Source organism: Balaenoptera ricei, chromosome 1, assembly GCF_028023285.1.
Source record: "Balaenoptera ricei isolate mBalRic1 chromosome 1, mBalRic1.hap2, whole genome shotgun sequence".
NCBI lineage: Eukaryota > Metazoa > Chordata > Mammalia > Artiodactyla > Balaenopteridae > Balaenoptera > Balaenoptera ricei.
The window spans coordinates 43,547,869-43,571,178 of record NC_082639.1 but is presented as its reverse complement, the minus strand read 5'-3'; the positions used below and the strand labels follow the sequence as shown (position 1 = coordinate 43,571,178).

Sequence of the window (23,310 nt, the reverse complement as noted above, 5' to 3'; positions counted from 1 at the left end):
GCCTCCTCCCCATCCCCCCACTATCTCGGCCCATCTTTTCTCTCGGTCCTCGGACTGAAAGTCCGGAACCTGGGGAAGCAACTAGCGCTCAAAAGCAGCCCCCACAACCTTCTTCGTGATCTGCACCTTTAAACTCTCACTTCGTCCCAAACCGGACCCCGGAGGCACCACCCACATCCGTCTAACGTCACTTCCTTCAGGCTTAGGGGAAAAAAAAAAAAAAAAAAAAAATCTGGGAACGAGAGCGGATGGGCTGAGCCGCACTTGGGAAACCGCGCGGACTTTCTGCTAAGACACGGGCCCTACGTCTGCTCAGCCCCGTGGCTCCGCGCACCTACCACCATGGAGCTGCGGCCTCGTCTCGGAGCCACCTGTTTGCTGGGCTTCAGTTTCCTGCTCCTCGTCACCTCTTCTGATGGACATAATGGGCTTGGAAAGGGTCAGACCGCGTTCTTATCTTAATTTTTACTTATCCTGGGCCCCAGCCCAGTACAACCCTCTTCTTGTTCTAACATGATCCCTTTCCCATTTTATCTCTGTGGCCACGGTAGATTTGTTTTTATCCTCTCGAACTGCTCCTGGAATTTGGGGTAAGGAGTAGCGGGTCTGGGGAATGTTGAGATGGGGAAGTTTTACTTGAGGCCTCCCTGAATTCTTGGGTTGGGGTAAGGAATTTCCCTTATATTAGGAAAAGCATGCTTAAGAGACCAGCATAGTGCCTAGCACTTGGTAGGTCCTCAGGCACCGTTACCTTCTCTCCTGGGAGAAATAGGACCTTTGGGGACCTGTATATTTAGACCTTTGCCCTGGGTCTGAAGAGTCCCCTCCTCACCTCTTCTTTGAAGAGCTAGGTTACTGCTTCCTTACCTTGGAGCGAACAGCACCTGTATCCTAGGGAGGGGTGACTGGCACAAAAGGAAGGGCCAGATGAAGGGTCAAAGGTCTGATGTTAGAGGGTCACCAACAGTTGTCCTTGGTTCCTTGGTGTGGTTCAGTAGGTGTGTCTGAAGAAACTGAGTGTTTTTGAAGAGTGAGGGGGCAGTGGTTATGAATGGAGAATAAGAGGTGTGACCCCCTACTCCATCCATCCCATTACCTACATCTTTATTTGAATTCAGGGTTTTATGCTTTTTCTAAGTGGTTGTGTGGTAGCATGCACTCCCCTCCCTTTCCTTTTTTGTATTTTTGTTTTTGTACTGACATTGCTGTATGGAATGTCTCTGCTGCAGTCCTGCTGTTCTTAATTGTGTTTTATCCTCCCTATTTGCACATTTATTGGTGGGTGATGAGATTGGGTGGACATTCAGTGTGCCTGAATGCAGTCAGTCCTTCATTCAGTAAATAATTTTTGATCACCTACTGTATTACAGGCATGGTCCTAGGCACTAGGGATATATCAATGGATAGGACAGACAAGGTTCCTGCTCTCACAAAGCTTATATTCAATTCAGAGAGACAGAGAGTAGACACATGAACAAATTAATAGGCAAGATAATTTCAGCTACGGATGAGTTCTGGGAAGAAAATGAAACTGATGGAGTAGAAAGGCTGGGGAAGGATGAGGGAGCTGGCATTACTTGAGCTAGGAAGGTCAAGGGAGACTTCTCTGAGGAGGTGACCTGTGGGTTTCCATCTCAATGATGAAACTGCACAGTGAATTCTGTTGAGCCAGAATGTTTTAAGTACTGACAGTCCCATTTTAAAGCAGATTATTGTATATTTAGTGTAAAATTTTAAGTAATGAAGGAGACAGAAGAGTGTAGTGTTAGGAGTGTGGGTTTAGATTTGAGTTTTAATTTATTCTGCCACTAACCAGCTGAGAGGCCGAGGGCAAGTTGCTAAACTTCTCAAAACTCAGTTCCTCATCTGCAAAAGGGGCAGAATAATAACTACCTCAGACACGCAACAAATAATTTACCCTGTTCCAGTTTACTGTGTTAGGTGTAGGCAATACCTTGGAGTCACGTATTCAGTATTCCTTGTTAGACATTAAGTTCTGTGTGGTTGTTCCAGTTACCATTGCTGCATAATAAACCACCCCCAAATTCAGTGGTGTAAAGAAATCATTTTATTATGCTCATGATTCTGTGGGCTAGGAATTCAAACAAGGCACAGTGGGGGAAGGTATATGTCTTGGTTCCAAGTCTGGGGCCTCAACTGAGCTGGTTACTTCTACGTGTGGTCTGTCTTCATGGGCTAGTGTGGGCTTCCTCACCATATGACAGCTAGATTCCAAGAGTGAGTGCCCTAAGAGAACAAGATGGAAATGCATGGCATTTTTATCATCTAGCTGTACAAGTCACATAGCATCACTTCCACTGTACTCTGTGGGCATGTTCAAGGGCAAGGGACATTAACCACACCCCCTCTATCCCCCATGGGAGGAATGTTGAGGTCCCATTGTAAAAAGAGCATGTGGAATGGGAGATATTGTTGCCACCATCTTTGGAAAGTACAGACTGCCCCAGTAAGGTAGGACCATTTCTGTCTTATTTGTGCCCAGGAATATTTGTTGAAACAAGAAATGAATGGTACACATGATCGTTGAGATCCCTGTCTTTTTTCAGCTCATAGTCTGAAGACTGTCAGGACAAGTAAGCAGGCAGTTACATGACACTGTGATATGCACTATGAGCAGGGAAATAGCAGGTAACTTAGGAGCATATAGAAGGGCAACCTGGTGTGGGGGGGGCTGTGTTGTGAGGATTAAACGAAAAAACAAAAGGTATTTGATATGTGTCACAAACTTAGAAAAGTGTTTATTATTATATCCTCCCAAAGAAGAATATTGAATTGTTCCTGAAAGGAATTAATAATATTTCAAACTGTTTTTGTTTGTTTGTTTTTGTTTTTTTGTATCTTGTGGGTATGGTTTCTTGGAAAATAGATTACAGCTCACCACCCACATCCCAAAAAAGTGCTACCCGGAGCAGTGATGAGTAAGATTTCTTCCCAGATGTTTAAGTAGTTTTGACTCTTTCCAGAAGATGGCCTGGTGGTTTGGAGAGAGGAGAGACAGAATGACCATACTATTTTCATTAAGAAGAGGAAGTACAGTGGTGTGGTGTGAGCACTGGATAGAAATCAGGAGGCCTGAGTTTTATCCTGGTCAGACTATATAGCCAGCTCTCGTCTTCCCTGGGGATCATTTATTACATGAGAGAGCTGGGACTAGAAATGATTCCTAAGAGTCCTTCCAGCTCTAACATCCTAGAGTTCTAAAATAATTTTGTTGTTTTCCGTGTGCTAAAAATTTGGAATATGTATCACCTGTGGGGAGGAGTGTAACGATTAACATTTACTGTATATTTGATGTATTCCAGGAATTGTTCTGTGCATTTTTCATGTATTGACTGGTTTAATCCTCATAATAACCCTCTAAGATAGAAAATATATTTTTTTCCCTTGTGAAGTTGACATTTTATTAAATAAATATTTTCATTCATTAAGATATTATTTTTTCAATATTTTATTACAGTAGTTTTCAAACACATAGCAAAGTTGAAAGAATTTCGCAGTGAACAACCCCCTTATGTCTACCTCCCAGGTCTACCATTGATGTCTGACTATCCTTGTCCTATCATGTCTCTCTCCATGTAGTCATCTATCCATGTGTAAATCCATTTTTTTCTTACAGCATAGGTAATATTTTTTTATCATTATCCCCATTTCACAGATGAAGAACCTAAAATGGGAAGCAGGAGTCACATAGCTAGTAAGTGGACCAGCTGAGATACGAATTCCAGAGCTTCTGTTCTCAGCAATATACCACTGCTGCTCTGAGTGCAGAAACTCCTTTGAAAACTTTAAAGGAGAAATGAGAAAGTTATCAGTGGGGGCGGTTCATGTGCTCTCCTGCCTGAAACAGAAATGGATGGCTTTGTCAAGTCTCAAATGCAAATTTGGCACTGACACGTATGGAATGTTTACCTTCCATACTGTGACCTATTCACAGTCACAACAGCCCTATGGGACAAATATTTCTGTTAGTCATATTTTGCATACGGGAAAACAGCAAGTGGCTAAAGTAGGTCTGTTTGATGCAGACAGACTTCATTTAGCCACTGTGTTATTCCACCTCTTAGGTACAGTGTTCCCTGTTTCAGAGACTTGGCTGCCAGTTCTGGCACTTAACCTTTTGTTTTGTCAGCTGGGAGAGGGTGGATAATACTTTTCTGATGTCCTTAGCTTACACTCATGAGAACAATTTGAGCATGAAGGGCTTGGGAATTCTGATGTAAATGCTGTGTTTGGAAATTGTCACTTTCCCTTTTTTCCCCCTTTTTAAATTAATGTTTTAGGGCAGGAGCTGCTAACATGGGAGCTTTCAGCTCACTCTGCAGATAACTGGAGTAAATAAAGTGTCTGTGCAGGTGATACTTTAGGAAATTGGACTGTCTTCAGATGTTCCACGTTGGCATGGGTGTGAGTGTGGGTGTTGTTGGGGAGTAGGTAGCAACACAGTAAGCACTGTACCTTTTCAAGTTATTTTTGAATGGGAACATAAGGACCCAGGTTTTCCAGACCTGAAGTCTGTGTTTTCATTCTGCTTTCGTGAAGCCACATTCCTTTATTCCTTTATTCATTTTTATCTTTGCTAGAGAGTCAGTGAAGTATCGTGAGCAAACTACAGACTCTGGAACACCACCACCTAGGTTCTAATCCCAGCTGGCACTTACTAGCACTGTAGCCTTGGGCAAGCTATTTAACTTCACCTTCCATATCTGTAAAATGAAGACAATTAAGTTTCTACCTCATAAGTTTATTGTGAGGATTAAATAATTTAATACATGTAAAAGCATGAACAGCAATGGCTGGCATATAATAAATGCCATAATAGTGTTAGTCATTAATGCTCTTATATTATCGTAATTATAACATAGAGTAAGCACTCAAAAAATGATGGTGCTGACTTACTCATGAAAAATTCCAATGTACTTTTTAATATGAATTTTCAAAGAAATTTTATACACGTAGTGAACTGTTTCAAATTATACCTCTAAACTTACTTGTAGGGATAATGCAGTAGGGCAGCCAGGGGCACTGGAAAAGCATTTAAATTAGGAATCAGACTAAATTCTGGTTGTGGCTTCCTTTGTGGTCTTGGGTAGCCTCTTCCTTTTTCCAGGCCTTTGTAATATGAGAGGATTAGACTGATCTCTAAGTTTGTGCTGTCCGATAAAGTAGCACTAGGAATATGTCACTCTTAATTTTTAAATTAATTAAAATAAAATAAAATAAATTCAGCACCTTTGTTGCATTAGCCATGTTTCAAGTACTCAACAGCTAATAGCTACCATATTGAACAGTGCAGCTATAGAAAATTCCATCACTGGAGAAAGTTCAATTGAACAGCCCTGCCCTAGGCTCTCTCTTAGCAATAACCTCCCATGACTGTAAGCTTTGTTAGCTAGCTTCTGAGTAGTCCATGTTTATGGAGAAATTTTATTTTGCCTGATAGTAATCTAGCTTCCCTGACTTTCTTTTGGCTGACATTTGCCTGGGATATATTTTTCAATCATTTTACTTTTGACTTTTACAAGTCCTTCTGTCTTAGGTGTTCTTGTAAACATAGAGGCAGTTTTTTTTGTTTTTTTTTTTTTTTAACCAAAATCTGACAAATTCTGTCTTTTAACTTTAACTGGCAAGTTTAGTTCACTTATGTTTGTGGTGATTATTGACAGAGCTGGTCTTATTTCTCTCATCCAATTTCCATTGCTACTGTTTTTTCTATTCTTTTTTGCTCTTTTTTGCCCTTTCTTTGGGGGTTGAGTATTTGCTGGTTCTTATTTTGCTTTATCTCCTTTATGAGTTTGGAAGTTGGCACTCTCGTTCTTTTCTTTTAGTGGTTACTTTTGAAATTTTACTCGCATATTTAACAAAATCTAACATTAATCTCTTAACCCCCCAATGGTTAGTGGGCCTTAGAATATTTTAACTTCAGTCTCTTTCTCTTTCCTTATAAGCTGTTGTTGGCCAATATTTTAGTTCTCTCTCCTTTTTTAACTCTATAAATTGAGCATTAAAATTTTTTATAGAGATAATATTTAGATTTATCTACATGTTTACCAGTTAATTTGCTCACTGTTCCTTGTATTTAGGCTTTCTTCTGGAATCACTTCTTTCCTGAAACATGCCTTTTATCATTTAGTTTCTCTGGTTTTCTCCCAGAGGACTATTTTGTATTTACTTTTGTCTCTTCAAACCTCCAATACTTCCTCCACAATCCTTGCTTTCAGCCAGTCACCATGCTTCCTATTTAACAGAAGGTAGAAGGACTCGGAAGAGACCTTTCAAAAATTGTCACCATGAGATTTACCTACCTTCGAGCACCAGTATCCATGTGTCCTTCCTTTCCTGTCTTTACTGGATGAACTATCAGGGCGCCTAGCAAAGGCTAATCCCTCTACTTGAGTACTAAATCCCATCTCCTTTCATCTACTCAAGATATTTTCGACTCTCCCTTTTAGTCCTGTATCATCAGTTTTCCTACCTTTATTATATCATTTCTATCAGCTTTGAACATCCTATACTTTCCTCCATATTGAATAAAAACCTTTCATGGACTCACAGCTCCCTCTAGCAATTGCCCCTGTACAGCAAAATTCTTTAAGAGAGTTGTGTGTACTTGTTCTCTAATTCTTTCCCTGGGCTGTCTTGATCTTGCTCTAATCATCTTTTCATACTCGCTCCTCTATTGAAACTGGTCTTGTCAAGGTCAGCATTATTCTCCACTTGCTAAAGCCAGTGGTCATTTCTGATTTTAATAGGAGCATTGGTGTCAGTGGATCATCCTTCCTTCTTGAAACATCTTGGAAACACTTGGCTTCTGGGATTCCATGTGCTGCTGGTTTTCTGCTCATCTCACTGGTAGTTCTTTCTCATGTCTTTGGCTGGTTCTTCTTTATCTCCCTTAACCTGGGAGTGCTCCAGGGCTCCTGGACTCCCTCTTCATCTACACTCACTCCCATGGTGATCTTATTCAGTCTTAAGCTTTAAATAACATCCGTATGCTGATAACTGTCCCTTGAATTCCGGGCTCAGATATTCAGTTACTTATTCAGCATCTCTACTTAGATGTCTAGTAAGCATCTCAAAATGAACATTTCCAAATCCAAGCTCTTTAATGTTCCTTTCTAAAACTCACTCCACCTACTCTCTTTCCCATCTCTATTAACGACAACTCCATTCTTCTAGTTGCCCAGGCCAAAAACCTTAGAGTCATCCTTAACTTCTCTCACCCCATATCCAGAACAAAATCCTTTTGCCTTTACCTTCAAAATATGTCCAGAATCTGATAGGATCTACTCCCTCTACCACCACAGTTGGTCCAAACCACTGTCATTGCATGCTTGGATTATTGCAATAACCACTTTCCTAGTCTCTTTTGTTTTTGCCTTTCTCTCCTGTATTAGTTTGCTAGGGCTGCAATAACAAAGCACCACAAACTAAGTGGCTTAAACAACAGAAACTTATGGTCTCACAGTTCTGGAGACTAGAAGTTCAAAATCAAGGTATTGGCAGTATCAGTTCCTTCTAAAGCCTGAGGGGAGGGTCTGTGCCAGGTCTCTCTCCTTATAGATGGCTGGGTTCTCTCCCTGTGTGCATATCTGTGTCCACATTTCCCTTTTTTATATGGACACCATATTGGATTAGGTCTCACCCTGATGACCTCATTTTAACTTGATTACCTCCATAAAGATCCTATTTCCAAGTAACGTCACAATCTGAGGTACTGGGGATTAAGACTCCAACATATCATTTTTGGAGGGACACAGTTCAACCCATAACACTTCCTTTAGTCTGTTTTCAGCACAGAAGCTAGAGCAATCCTGTTAAAACAGAAATGACATCATGTTACTATTGATACTTTGCTCAAAACCCACTAAGAGCTTAGTAAAAGCCAGAATCTTTATAGTGGCCTATCAGGCCCTGCATTGTCTACTCCCTCCCTTGCCTCTTTGTCCTTACCTCCTTCTGCTTTGAAGGACAGCATTGTTTAGTGCTTAAAGGTAAGGAATCTGGACCCTGAGCGCATAGGTTCAGTTTCCAGCTCTGATGCTCATTAGCTGTGTGAACTTGGGAAAGTTACTTAAACTTTGTGCCTTGGTTTTCTCATCTGTAAAATGGTATTAATAAGAGTACCTACCTCTAGGGTTGTTATGAAGATGAATATTGGTAAAGTACTTAGAATAGTGCCTGGTATATTATATTAATAGCAAATACTTGTAGCAATTCTCCAGTCCCAGACACTGTTCTAAATTCTTTTTTTTGTTGTTGTTGTTATATTCATTAATTTCTTTTAGTTTTTAGATACCACATATAAGTGAAAACATACAGTATTTGTCTTTCTGTGTCTGACTTATTTCACTTAGCATAATACCCTCCAGGTCCATCCATGTTGGCGCAAATGGCAAAATTTAATTCTTTTTTATGGCTGAGTAATATTCCATTATATATATATAAAGTATGTATATATATATATATATATATATATATAATTTTTTTTTCTTTTTAGCCACACTGCACGGCTTGTGGGATCTTAGTTCTCTGACCAGGGATTGAACCTGGGCCACCATAGTGAAGGTGCTGAGTCCTAACGACTGGACTGCCAGGGAATTCCCCTGTATTTACCACATCTTCTTCATCCATTCATCTGTTGATGGACACTTAGGTTGCTTTCATATCTTGGCTGTTGGTAAATAATGCTGCTATGAACATTGGGATGCATGTATCTTTTTGAATTTGTTTTCGATTTTTTCCAGATATATACTCAGGAGTGGAATTGCTGGATCACATAGTAGTTCTATTTTTCATTTTTAAAGGAACCTCCATACTGTTTTCCACAGTGACTGTGCCAATTTACATTCCCACCAACAGTGTGCAAGGGCTCTCTTTTCTCCATATCTTCTCCAACATCTATTATTTGTTGTCTTTTTCAAGATAGCCATTCTGAAAGCTGTGAGGTGATATCTCATTGTGGTTTTGATTTGCATTTCCCTGATGACTAGTGATGTTGAGTATTTTTCCATGTCTGTATTGGCCATTTCTGTGTCTTCTTTGAAAAAATGTCTATTCAAATCCTCTGCCTATTTTTTAATTGGGTTGTTGGTTTTTTTGATATTGAGCTGTATGAGCTGTTTATATATTTTTGGATATTAACCCCTTATAGGTCATATTATTTGCAAATATTTTTTTCCATTTTGGTAGGTTGTCTTTTTGTTTTGTCAGTGGTTCCCTTTGCCATGCAAAAGCATTTAAGTTTAATAAGGTCCCACTTGTTCCTTTTTGCTTTCATTTCTTTTGCCTTAGGAGACTGATACAAAAAAATATTGCTACGATTTATGTCAAAGAGTGTTCTACCTATGTTCTCTTCTAGGAGTTTTATGGTTTCAGGTCTTACATTTAGGTCTTTTTTAAAAAAATTAATTAATTTTATTTTTGGTTGTGTTGGGTCTTCGCTGCTGCTTGTGGGCTTTAGTTGCAGTGAGCGGGGGCTACTCTTCGTTGCGGTGTGAGGGCTTCTCATTGCGGTGGCTTCTCTTGTTGCAGAGCACGGGCTCTAGGCATGTGGGCTTCAGTAGTTGTGGCACACGGGCTCAGTAGCTGTGGCTCACGGGCTCTAGGGCGCAGGCTCAGTAGTTGTGGCGCATGGGCTTAATTGCTCCATGGCGTATGGAATCTTCCCGGACCAGGGCTTGAACCCGTGTCGCCTCCATTGGCAGGCGGATTCTTAACTACTGCACCACCAGGGAAGTCCACCATTATTTAATTTAATCTCCTTAAAAACTGAATTAGGCTATATTATCTCCATTTTACAGGTATGAAAACTGAGGCTTGAGGTATAAGACTGTCCATGGTCCCATACACCTAGAAAGCAGTGGATTTGGGACTTGAATACCATGCTTTTGACAAAGGAAAGCCTTTTTTTTATGAGTATCTTGTGAACATTGCCACATTTCTTTCTTGGGTCTTTGCCCTTTGTTCATGTGTGAATGTTTATGAGGCTCTTTCCTTCCAGGTTTTGGAGATCACATTCATTGGAGGACACTAGAAGATGGGAAGAAAGAAGCAGCTGCCAGGTACAAGATATGGTTTTAGGTTACTTATGGTGGTAAAACACTTTCCAGCCATCAACTTAGCATTAATTTCAGGTGAAGGATTATGCCAAGGCAGAGCAATGGAGGGGCTGCCTGATAACAACAAAAATAATAATACTAACATTTATTAAGTGCTTACTATGTACCAGACATTGAATTATGTGAATTAACTCATTTAATTCTCACAACAACTCTTTTGAGGTGGGTACTGTTGTTACCTTCATTTTACAGATGAGAAAACTAAGGCACAGATCAGTTAAATAACTTGCCCAAGATCACACAGCTAGTTAAGTGGTGGAGCCAAGATCTGGACCCAGACACTCTGGCTTCAGAGCCTACACTCAACCAGTAAACCATACTGCCTAATAGTCTCAAGTTGAATAGTCTTAAGTTCCAAGTAGGTTTAGTCTATGCACAGAAGACTTATACAAAGGAGGAGGAAAAGGCAGGACAGGGGAGGAAAGGCTAAACATTGATCTGAGTGCTTTACATTCATTAATTTATTTAATCCTCACAAACTATGAGGTTGGTTCAGCCTGTGAAATAAGAACCATTGTTATTATTTTACAGGAGAGGAAATTTAGATACAGAATGGTTACATAACTTGACAATAGTTTACACAGCTAGTAAGTAAGTAGCATAGCCAAGACTTGAACATTCTCTACTATACTGTACTGGAGAGATATAAAGATACAATGTATGTGCACTTCCTTTATACATACACATCCTTGCACAGAAATACTCACACTTCTGCACCTACCAAACTATAGTGCTTGCTTTTGCTAGAACAGATCCTACAGCTTCATGGCTCTGAGCCTCATACCTTATGCAGGAGTAGGGTTGCCAGATTTAGCAAATAAAAATAAAGGGTGCCCAGTTAAATTTGAATTTCAGGTAAACAATAAGTAATTTTAAATATGCCCCAAGTAATATTTGAGACATACTTATTTTAAAAACATTTTTTGTTGATTGTCTGAAATTCAAATTTAACTAGGCATCCTATATTTTATCTGGCATCCTTACCCAGGAGAAAAATTCCTGTTAGTTTTTCACTTTCTAAATCAAATGACTATTCCTAGGTAAAGTCTTTGGCAATTTTTATGGGCAGTTTGTTTTTCTCTTCTGTACTTTTATAACCCAACCTACCTCTGTCCATTAGACTGTATGTTATTCTGCTTGTAGGTGCCTGACTTTTCCCATTCAGACCCTTGCTCTGTGGGGGGGACTGTTTTATGTTCATCTCTGAATTCCCAACCATGAAGATATTGAATGATTGAAATGGTTATTGAATAAACAGTTACTGAATGTTATTGGCTATAAGGAATGAAGGGGAACTAGTATTTGTGAATTGTCTTCCATTTGCTAAATATAGTGCTGATTGTTTTGCAATATTTAATGCTCTTTAAGGCTCCGTTATAAATTGATGGACATAGTCTTTGGCCGCCAGGAGATCACATTTTCCTGAGACGTATAACATTTGACATAAATAACCGATGCCGTTCTAAGCTCCGTCTCCTTTCGGAGAGAGCAGGACGTGGCTCTCGTTGGTCTAGAACTCCTGTTTCCATAGCAACAGAGGTCCTGTAAGAGTCAAGGGAGGCAGGAAGTGTAGCTTGCATTTCCGGTTTGCATCGGAGCCGCCGGCAACCCGGAAGTTGACGTTGCGCGGTTGCACATGGCCGCGCCCTGGGAGGATGCCGCTGGTGGTGTTTTGCGGGCTGCCGTACAGCGGCAAGAGCCGGCGCGCGGAGGAGCTCCGCGTGGCACTGGCGGCCGAGGGCCGCGCGGTGTACGTGGTGGACGACGCGGAGGTGCTGGGCGCGGAGGACGCGACAGTGTACGGCGATTCGGCCCGTGAGAAGGCCTTGCGTGGGGCCCTGCGAGCGGCCGTGGAGCGGCGTCTGAGTCGCCACGAAGTGGTCATCCTCGACTCGCTTAATTACATCAAGGGCTTCCGCTACGAGCTGTACTGCCTAGCGCGGGCGGCGCGCACTCCGCTCTGCCTGGTCTACTGCGTAAGGCCAGGCGGTCTGAGCGGGGGACCGCGGGTGGCGGGCGCGGATGAGAGTCCGAGCCGTAGTGTCAGTGTGAGTTGGAGGCCGCGAGCTGAGGAGGGAGGGAGACCTCTGGCGGCGGGCACCGGTGTCCTCGGGGAACCGCAGGCAGTGGACTCTGTAGTAAATGGGAGAGCCCAGGCAGAAGTACCTAAGGAACTGGAGCGGGAGGAAACCAGGACGCCAGATTCTCCAGTTCTTGTGACTTCGGAATTCGAGAAATCTGCGGAGCATGTGTCAGGTGCCTTTTACCCTCCCGAACTTCTGGAGGCCCTAGCGCTGCGCTTCGAAGCTCCCGACTCTCGGAACCGCTGGGACCGGCCCTTGTTCACCTTGGTGGGCTTAGAGGAGCCGTTGCCTCTGTCAGAGATCAGAGCTGCCTTGTTTGAGAACCAGGCTCCTCCACCCCATCAGTCTACACAGTCCCAGCCACTTGCCTCCGGCACCTTTCTGCACCAATTGGACCAGGTCACCAGCCAGGTGTTGGCAGGACTGATGGAAGCTCAGAAGAGCGCAGTCCCTGGAGACTTGCTTAAGCTTTCTGGCACCACAGAGCATCTGCGGTTTACCCGGCCTTTGACCATGGCAGAACTGAGTCGCCTCCGTCGCCAGTTTATTTCCTACACCAAAATGCATCCCAACAATGAGAACCTGCCTCAACTGGCCAACATGTTTCTGCAGTATCTGAGTCAGAGCCTGCACTAACCAGAGCTGGTGGGGGAAAGTTATGGCTCCTTGTCTAACCACTGCACTCTCTTTCTCTGGGAAGAGTAATCTGAAGGTCTGCAGAATATATTGACGCGTGGAAATAGAGCTATTGTGACTGATTAACTCGTACGTTTCTGAATGCCTCTGTGCCAGGCCTTGAGTTTACAGCATAAATTGAGACTAGAGAGAATGGAGAACTAGCTTGGAGGAGCTTGGCAAGTTTCTGTAGAGGACAGAGCTCCGGTGGACAGGGTTTGCTTAGATTGGGTTCTACTTGGGATATCACATACCACTGATTTCCCCCATCTGAATTGTGGGAAAGCAGACTGGATGGATGAATTGTTTTAAAATAATTGTGAACAGAACTGAAGATGACACAGTTTTGCATCTGTACTGGCCCTTTTTTCAAACCACAGATTTTTGAGTACTGTGCCTACTTTTTGCTAGTCTCTGTCCTGGGGCCTGGGATCACAGATAGATCCACTGGTTTCTGTCCTTGGGAAGCTTTGATTCTAATGGTGAAAGACAAAACCACTAGATTGTTTCATTTAATAAAATCTTTCAGATGAAGACAGTGTGCTGGCATTTCTTTTGCTTTATGTTCTTCATGTAATTTACTTAATGTAACATTTTAGATACACAGGTATCCCTGTTATGCCTTTGATCGAAAATACTTTCATAGTGCTGGGTGAGAGTCTCGATGCTTTGGTCTTAACCTAGAGTGACTGTTATGACAACTCCCATAACTGGATGCTTCATTCTGTTTTTCAAGACAAATAGCACTTTAAGCTTGTTTTTCATTTTTTTCATTGATTTCAGTAAACAAATGGTAGGTACCTACCTTAACAGTGCTTGTGTTTTTCAAAGATGTATTAGATACATCTTTGCCCTTGAGAAGTTAGTAGTTTAGACAAGTAAACGGGTGATTAGGTCTTTGCCCTTGAGAAGTTAGTGGTTTAGACAAGTAAACAGGTGATTAGAGGATAAAAAGGACTAGTGGTTAGAATGCTTTGGGATCCCAGAGGAGGAATAGGACTAACTAGCTGTTGAGAGAAGGTGGTTTTGGGAAGGCTTCACAGAGGTGTTTACATTTGGACTGTCACTCTAGAGCAAGGGTCAGTAAAGGGCCAAACAGTAAATATTTTAGGCTGTGAGGACCATAGGGTCTCTGTTGCAGCTTATCAACTGTGCCATGGTAGCACAAAAGCAGCCATAGACAATAAGTATACAAATGAGTGTGAATGTGTTTTAATAAAACTAGTTACACTGAAATGTGAATTATATTTAATTTTAATATATCACAAGGTACTATACTTCAGATTTGTTTCTCAAACATTTTCAAATGTTAAAAAAAAAACATGTTTGTATATGTTTGTATATCATTGCAGTACAGAAGCAGGCAGTGGGCTGGATTAGGCCTGCAGACTAGTTTGCTTACCTCTGCTCTAGAAGGATGAATAGGAGTTTGCTTGGGAGAAAAGAGAAAGCAAGACATTCTAAACTGCTCTGTAAGTGCACGGTGCTGTTAAAAGGATGGGCTGCCTTGGTTGTTGATTATTTCTTGCTTATCAGGTTATCTGGACCACCTTTTGTTTCTGGTATATGAGACTGGATTCCTGCATGAAATGGAGGTTTGGACTAGGCAGCATCTAAGGCCTCTTCCATTTTCATCCTCGAATTCCAAGTTAGTTGATTATCGGTTGATTGGGTTTAAACCCATGGATTCTGGCTTGCTGTTCTAAATTGAAGTAGACGATAGTGGTCAGAAAGAATATTGATTCTGGAGTCAGACTTACAAGTTAACTACTAAGTGGCAGAACCTAGAATTTATGTGGCCAAATGTTTAATTTCTTGGAAGTCTCAGTTTTCTCATTTCTATTATGAGACCATTACCTTAGGATTGTTGTGAGGATTTTTTTTTTTTAATAAATTTATTTATTTATTTTTGGCTGCGTAGGGTCTTCGTTGCTACGTGCAGGCTTTCTCTAGTTGTGGTGAGCGGGGCCTACTCTTCATTGCGGTGCACAGGCTTCTCATTGCGGTGGCTTCTCTTATCGTGGAGCACGGGCTCTAGGTGCGCAGGCTTCGGTAGTTGTGGCGTGCAGGCTCAGTAGTTGTGGCTCGCAGGCTCTAGAGTGCAGGCTCAGTAGTTGTGACACATGGGCTTAGTTGCTCCGCAGCGTGTTGGATCTTCCCGGACCAGGGCTTGAACCCATGTCCCTGCATTGGCAGGCAGATTCTTAACCACTGTGCCATCAGGGAAGCCCTGTTCTGAGGATTTCAATGAGATAATGTGTGTAAAGCACATACAACAATGTCATATAATAAATGTTTAGCACATTTGGCTATTATTATTATGGTTATGTAGATTCCACCTCTTACCTAACCTTGTCCTGCTCATTTAGTTTATAAGCTTTTACAAGTATTAGAGGCACCATTCTGTCCCAGATTTGTAGTAGGCCTATGATGAGATAGCTGAATAATTCATTTGACACTTATTAAATTAATTTATATATATTTAGAATAGTACCTGGTACACAGTAAATGCTGTATAAGTTTTTGCTACCAGTAATATTATTCTCTATATTAGGTGTAGGGAGTATAGAGACAGCTAAGAGTTCTTTCCTTAAGAAGCTCTAAGTAAATAAAAAGATGCAGTTCAATGTGGTAAATAAAAGATACACTTCAATGTGGTAAATGCTGTGATAGTATTGTGGTGATGTGGTGATATGGGGGTTGGATGATGGAGAAAGCCAACGTCTGATTACATAGGACCCTTCTACAAGTCGGCATTTGAGCCTTGAGAGCGTAAGAGCTTCAGCTGGCCAAGACTGATTCAGGTGGAATATGTTGCTTATTATTTTATGAAAAAGCTTTTTCCTCCCTGATTATAAAAATTACACTTAATTGGGAATTCCCTGGTGGTGCAGTGGTTAGGACTTGGTGCTTTCACTGTCGGTGCTCGGGTTCAATCCCTGGTTGGGAAACTAAGATCTCACAAGCCGCATGGTGTGGCAAAAAAAAAAAAAAAAAAATTACACTTAATTGTAGAAAAATTGGAAAATACAGGAAAAGTATAGTAAAATCCACAATCCCATTATCCAGAGATAACCTCTATTATGTTTTGGAACATTTCCTTTTAAACTCTTTTCTACATATTTGTATAATTAAAACTAAACTATAGATAATAATTTTATATTCTAGCCTTTAACAGTGTACCAATGAAAAATTTTATTAACGTTTCAGTGGTTATATAACCATAAAATTTAGAAATGCTGTAATTTGTTGTTTTCTTCTACAGTCTTTTCTCCCTAGCTTTAAAGCCCAAATTTGCAGAATTTACTAGAATGTCAGAACTTAGCAATAATTTTGTTGTAATAGTCCACTATAATTGAATAGATTGTCTTAAAATTTTTCTTATTGAAATTATACTACATGAACATCCTTGTACATTAATCTTTGTCTTCATTGGTTGGTCATTTTATTAGAATATATTTCAAGAAGTGGAATTACTAGATTATAATTTCTTCATTTTGTTTTTAAGTGGATTACCCCTGATGGTGATTATCCATAAGTCCTGGTGTGGAGCTTGCAAAGGTAGGTGCAAATGATCAGACCTCAGATGTGTTCTCAAATATTAATGTTTAAAAAATATTAACACTGACTTTGACTCAGCACTGCTTATTGCTTGAAGGAATACCGAAGAAATTTATGGTATAGATTCCCTGCCCTCAAGAAATTTGCAGTTGTATTTGTAAGGGGTTGGAGGGTGAGGCAGTTAAGATATGGTTATGTAGAATATGGGATTAGGTGCTACAATAGTTGTATGGACAGTTGTATGTAACAGAGAGAGACATGAGGAGTGGTCTTACTGGAGGAGGTGGGAACCAAATTAGAGTCCACGTTTTCTTACTTTGTAGCCTGTATTCTTTCTGGTATACCAGCCTGCCACTTCCCAGTCAGATTTCTTCTTTTGTTTGGTATGCTACACTTAATAAAATCATGTAGGAAAAAGAGTATAAAATTAGTGTAAATTGCTAGTTTAATAATACATATACTATAGTGGTAGAGTATTGTTACTCTATTGTCTTTATTACATCTATTCTTAAATAGATGTTATTGAAATATGTAAAAAAACCAATAGTAATAATTTTTTTGTCAGTATGCTGTTATCTATATTTTATAAATTAGATGAAAGCTTCAGAGAAATAAAGTCAGCCACTTAAGTGTACATAACTATGCAAGTAAATGGCAGAAGCAGGACCAGAATTTAAGTGTCCTGATTTCTGGGTCTTAAGATTAGCAAAAGGGTCAGTTATATGAATCATCACAGCAAATTAGGGTTTGGGTATGACAATGATGTTTTCTTCTGTTCCAAAATCTTTTCTTCCCCCTAGCTTTAAAGCCCAAATTTGCAGAGTCTACAGAAATTTCAGAACTTTCCCATAATTTTGTTATGGTAAATCTTGAGGTAAGACTTCCAGAGTTTCTCCTTTCTGCTATGATTTTAAGTCTTTACTGTTTTAGAGTTAGCCTCATTGATGGTATAAAATCTTACTCAGCAGAGCTGTCTACTTGTATGTATTTGTTTTTCTCTTGAACTCTAATACTAAGTCTTGCATCAGATATGGTAGAATGCCATCAAGCCCCCATTTGTGGGAGGAAGTAGGAGAAGAAAGATTGGATAAGATGACTAAATTTTAAGGTCCCTTTATTTTTAGCTTATGATTATGACATGTTTTTACATCTTTGTATAACTGAACTAAAGATGTAGTCACATGTGTAGGCTACAATTCCCTGCAAAATATGATTCAGTTGAAACCCTGTTCTGTGCTGGGCTTATATGTAGAGCTTCCTTTTATTTCATTAGATATCCTTTATGTACTTCACATTGACAAGATGTCTTGGAATCCCAAGTCAGAATATCAGATCTTAGAGTTAGAAGGGATCTTTAGGCCATTGATGCTATCCCTGTTTTACAGATTGAGCATCTTAGGCCTGAAGGAGTTAGGTGATTTAGTCAAGGTCATAGAGCCTAATAGGTGATAAGAGTAGGTTCTATGACCTAGCTGTGCTACCTTTTAGGCTGTACTCGTCCAATGTGGGATGCTCGGATGCTCTGTGATGATACTCCTAGCCCTGTTTCTATAAAATGATGTTTATTTAAACATAGGACTGGAAATCTTCTGAACACATTACCAGTTAATGTTGAGGTAGCTAAGGGATTGCTTATAAAGCTAGTGGATAGCCTGAATGCTGACACACCTCACTGAAGGCAAAGTTATATTAACTATTTGATATAACTTCTGAAATGGGAATCACACCATAAACGACAAAATTACTATTGATTTCTATGCATCTAAACGCCTCACCGCTTTCTGTGGTGAGTTAGAATCACCACTCACAGGAAACAGAAATGTGTTCAGTGAGCATTCTCCAACTGGAGAGATTTCTTAAAAAGAAAGCTAACTGTGTGGTCATGTCTCCTGGGAGAACTATAACTTCACAATTGTACTAAAATGTCAGTCTCATCAATTCATGCATTCAAGAAAAACTGTGCAAGTCAGTGATGTAGGTATTGAGAATCAGCAATGAACAAAACAGACAAAATTCTTTGCTGTCATTAAATTACATATGAGGAATTGAATATGGGGAGGCAGACAAATAAGTAAAATATGTGTCAGATAGTGGTAAATGCTATGGCTAAAAATGAAGAATGGAGGGGATAGTTTGCAATTTTAATTAGGTGGTTAGAAAACAAGGTGACATTTGAGCAAAGATTTGAAGCAGAAAAGGGAGTGAGCCATGTGGATGAAGGGGGAAGTGTGTCCAGGCAGAGTGTAAGAGCAAATACAAAAGCCTGAGTGGGGAGCATACCCAGCTTGTTTAATGACAGCAATAGCAGGCAACTTAGTGTGGTTGGAAAAGACTAAACAAGGGGTAGGGCGTGATGTTAGAGAAGTGCCCAGGTGGCAGGTGAAGTAGGGCCTCTTAGGCCACTGCAAGGACTTAAGGTTTTACCCTGAGTGGGAGGGGAAGCCACTGAAAGGTTTTGAGGAGAGAGGGAACATGATCTGACTTAAGGTTTATACTTAATAGGATGAAGAAGAGCCCAAAGATGAAGATTTCAGCCCTGATGGGGGTTATATTCCACGAATCCTGTTCCTGGGTAAGGTGAAAGGTCTTAATCTGGGGATCCGTGGTACAGAAGGAGAGAGAAATGAATCAAGGCACTGACTCCACCTAGTGAAATTTTATTGGGATGGCTAAAAACAAAAACAAAAACCAGTTTCAAGAGAGAGTGGGGAGTTCTGAATGCCAGAACCTCAGATCTGAAGGAAAACTTTTCCCATTAACTAACTGCTTTTGTAAACAACAAAAAACAAAACAAAACCCCAAAACTAACTGCTTTTGTGAGCAGTGGGAGAGTAGTGATCATTCATTTATCCATTTAGCAATCGTTTGTGCATCAGCCATATGTCAAGCACTGCTAGGCACTACAGGGACTGAGATAAGCCACAGTTCCCACCCTTGACCCTGAAGTGAGGCTGAAGCAATGGGATTCTATAACAAGAAAAATGTCTTTCCAGAAACAATTTTATAAAAGATATTTAATGACTACCTAATCTTTGCTCAGCATTCTGCTAGATTCTATGGGGGATACAAATAAAAATATAGATCCCACCATTATCAGACAGAAAAGAAACATGCCAGCAAGAGGGACCAGCATATACCAAGGCATGGTGGGGAGTGAGGGTGGGGGTGGGTTGTGTTCAGGGAATTACAAGGAATTCATTGTGATTGCAACATAAAAAACAAGGGGTAAGGTGGTGAGACAATGGGCTGCAAAGATGGGCAGGTCTCGTCTTCCAGAAGGCCTAGTGTACCATATGGTGCTTGAAGTACCTCTCTGTTGTAACTATTGCAATCCCTCTGCTATTTTGTCTACAATAGATCCCAGTGGCAAGGTGCGTCCTGAAATCATCAATGAGAATGGAAACCCCAGCTACAAGTATTTCTACATCAGTGCTGAGCAAGGTATGGTTATGTTGAGAGAGAAGAGGGAGGGTTGCTGCTAGGTTTCAGTAGAATGAACCACATGCAAGGTCTGTGATGGGAAACTAATTCAACATGTTAGCCGAGCATCTGCTGCATGACTAGCTTTTGGCTAGATGCTGTGTAGAGTATAAGAGAAAGATAAGACTGAGCCCCTTCCCTAGCTTTTTATAATCCAGTTGGGAGCTAACTGACCCACAGGAAACTGTGAAGAACTGAGGCTCCCAGAAATAGTCACTTGCCCGTGGACCCACAGTTAAAAAGTCACAGAGCCAGGATTTCAGTCCAAAACTTAGTTTTTTTCCACTGCACTAATGCTATTCTTGTGAGAATTCAAAGGAAGGGGAATGCTAACTGTTAGCTGATCAAGTCTGAAAGGTTTCATAGATAGTAAACTTTAACTGGATCTAGATGGATACGGATAAGAATTTGTGTCTATGGACACATATGAAGAGGACATATCAAGTTATGGAAGCAAGGGGTATGTGTGTGTAGGGGGGAGTGTAGCCCAACATGGGGAGGGCGTGAGGCATGCTAGAGGGGATGGTGACTGGGTTGAGTCCTGGCCAGCAGAGGAATGTGGAAAGCATCATTCGAGGCAGAGGGAACAGCGTCAGCACAAACATGTGAGGGAAGATTGAAATCATAAGTCAGTCATGCTTTTTTGTTCTCTAATCCTTGAGCACAATCATTCTAGAGGGAGAGGTTGGAATTCATGCCATGTACTGTCACTGTTTTCCTTCTGAATTTCTCCCTGCCATCTGTAAAAGAGGGTTGTTTGCTAAGTTGCCATGTGTCTCCCATTGCCGTGCTGCCAGGTTGTTGATCACTTTATGTTCTGAGTCCTTGGAAATCTTATTTCTCAGGATAGGGAGAGGAAAGAGGTTATCCTCTCCTTTCCATGGGTAAGGAGAATGTCATCTTTCCTACCCAAATGCAGATCACTGGAGGTTGGTGTTACAGGGAAATTTTCCACATGGAGAAGGGTAGCTGAACTTTAGGTTCCCAACTCTGTTTTTTTTTTTTTTTTTTGGCTGTGAGGCTTGAGGGATCTTAGTTTCCCGACCAGGGATTGAACCCAGGCCCACGGCAGTGAAAGCGCCTACTCCTAACCACTGGACCACCAGGGAATTCCCATAGGTCCCCAACTCTTGACCCTTGAAATTCACTTTCCTTTTAGGATTTCATGAAGTTCCCACTTTCATCTTGACACCAGCATCATCCTTTAACACATTAGTCCAAATGTGGACACAGAACCCTTTGCCTGAATTCTCCATGGCTCAGCTGACATGAAACTGGAATATTCAAACCTGGCTTTACTAAAGGCTTGGGCAAAACAAAAGGGATGTAACAAACTATACTACCTGGTTTGCTTTCACAGACTCTGGCTCAGCCTAACAACTGGCCTGCCATTGTATGGGGAGCCTGTACCAAAACAGCTGCCCTCCTTGATGCCCAAGATAGATGAGAAGTTTCATCTTCCGTCTGCCCAGGGCCTGCCTTCCAGGTTTCTCCTGTGCCTGAGAACTTGACTTCTTCCATACATAGTTGATACTAGATATGACCACCTCTTTCAGTGAAGACCATCCTCCCTCCAAGCACACGCACACACATACCAGTGTAACCTGTAACCTCCACAGGAAATGAAATAAATGCAGCATTCCTCCAGAAGAGATGATGGGGATGGTAGGAAGATGTTTTCTATTCCCTTAGTGTCAAGTGAATATCTACAGCCTGTGACAGGGGTTCAACTCTAATCCTGGAGGGTAAGCCAAAGTAACTACTAACATTTTTGTAAGACTTCATAGTTTATAAAGCACATTTATTATTCATTCTCTCATTTAATTTTTATAATCTGTGTGAAGTAAGTAGCATCACCTTATTAATAGACGAGGAAACAAATTCAAGAGACTTTCCAGGGCTAAAATCCAGAACTAGATCTTGAATCCAGATCCTGTGCTCCTCTTATATTTCTCCTAAAACATAAAAATCTGTATTGGTTGTCACATGTCAAATATTGAAGACCTGCTTCATACTTTTCCCCTCAACCTTTATTTCACAGTTGTTCAGGGGATGAAGGAAGCTCAGGAAAGGCTGACGGGTGATGCCTTCAGAGAGAAACATCTTGAAGATGAGTTGTAACATGAATGTATCCCTTCTTTCATCAAAGTTACTGTTCTGGAAGGAAGGCAGCAGGGAAGGGAATATTGAGGAATCACTCAGAACAATTAAACCTTGTTCCTGCCTACATGGGAAGGGGCCCTCTCACTGTGGAAGAGTTCTGCTGCCAGAAGCTGGTCTCCATGTTTGTGATCCAGCAGAGTGTGGCAGACCTCCTTCTCCTGTCCCCTCTCACCTAAATGTCTCTTTGTCATTGAAGGTAAAAGAATGACACCTTTTGACACAAAACTTGAGCCATTTGGAGGTTTACTCCTCACACTGCAGTAGTTGAATCTTTCCATTTCCTCCTGCTTTACTCACCTTAGCGGTGAAAAGAGACCAGAAGCATCTTTTTTATAATGTTAAAATTGCAGAAATAGCTTATCATTTAAAACAATAAGTCCTAAATGTAAATCCGTAATTCTACCCCACCAAGGAGACCAGCCCGTTTCTTCTCTTTTTCTCCTGGGAATAATCTTGGGCTTCTTCCTGAATCCCTTCAACTTCCTTCCTCTTCTCTGGCTTGGCTTCCCTGTTTGCACGCATGCGTGTGCAGGAATGGCTGTGTGCTTTGGACTCAGCCCAGCTGGAAGCATGCTTTCCCCTGTTACTGTTGGAGAAACTCAAACCTTCAAGCCCTAGATGGAGCCATTTTTGTCAAGTCGTCAACTGTATTTTTGTACTGGGGTTAACCAAAAAATATATATATATATATTAATTGTTCCATTAAACTTTAATAAAACTTTAAAAGGAAATGTGTTGTGATGGCCTTTTTGTTATTGGAGAATGGAGGGAGGGAGATCATTCAGGAAGAAAACTAACCTTGAGGGCCTAATCTAGGAGCTCTATCTAGGACTCCTCGTGCACCTGTACCTCCCACATTCTAATGGGCATCAGAGCTCTTCTCTTCTACTTTTTAAATACCTGTATTCCCTCCTTCCTCACTGTCACTCTTGTACAGGGCAGGCCTTCTCTACTTCCTAGACTATTTATTGTTGCAGCCTTGTAACTTGCCTACTTGCCTCCAATATTCTCTCCTGTAATCCATCCTCCTTACTTCCCCCAGAGTGATCTTTCCAAAACACAGATGTGACCATGTCACTCCCCTGCTTAAAGCCTTTCCTGCCACCCTCAAGAAAATAATATTAACATTAGAAAATATTTGGGCCTCAGTATGTGGCAGGCACTCTTCTAAGTGCTTTATGTGTATTATCCCATTTCGTTTGCCTTTA

The 23,310-nt window shown here is 41.1% G+C and overlaps 2 protein-coding genes across 3 annotated transcripts; both read left to right on the top strand.

The window, feature by feature from the left end:
- Window positions 1-217: 217 nt before the first annotated feature.
- On the top strand, window positions 218-22,833 carry TXNDC12 (thioredoxin domain containing 12). 2 transcript variants are annotated; one of them, XM_059922330.1, is made up of 7 exons: window positions 218-439; window positions 10,022-10,082; window positions 16,407-16,459; window positions 17,260-17,333; window positions 18,962-19,031; window positions 19,817-19,900; window positions 21,981-22,833. In XM_059922330.1, exons 1-7 carry the CDS (start codon window positions 343-345, stop codon window positions 22,058-22,060), a joined length of 519 nt encoding a protein of 172 aa, XP_059778313.1. In that variant the 5' UTR covers window positions 218-342; the 3' UTR covers window positions 22,061-22,833. The 2 variants fall into 2 exon arrangements, with proteins under 2 accessions (XP_059778313.1, XP_059778321.1); XM_059922338.1 differs by lacking the exon at window positions 21,981-22,833 and adding an exon at window positions 21,300-21,955.
- KTI12 (KTI12 chromatin associated homolog) lies at window positions 11,563-13,432 on the top strand. Its single transcript, XM_059898496.1, has one exon. It carries the CDS (start codon window positions 11,795-11,797, stop codon window positions 12,857-12,859), a length of 1,065 nt encoding a protein of 354 aa, XP_059754479.1. The 5' UTR covers window positions 11,563-11,794; the 3' UTR covers window positions 12,860-13,432.
- Window positions 22,834-23,310: the final 477 nt, after the last annotated feature.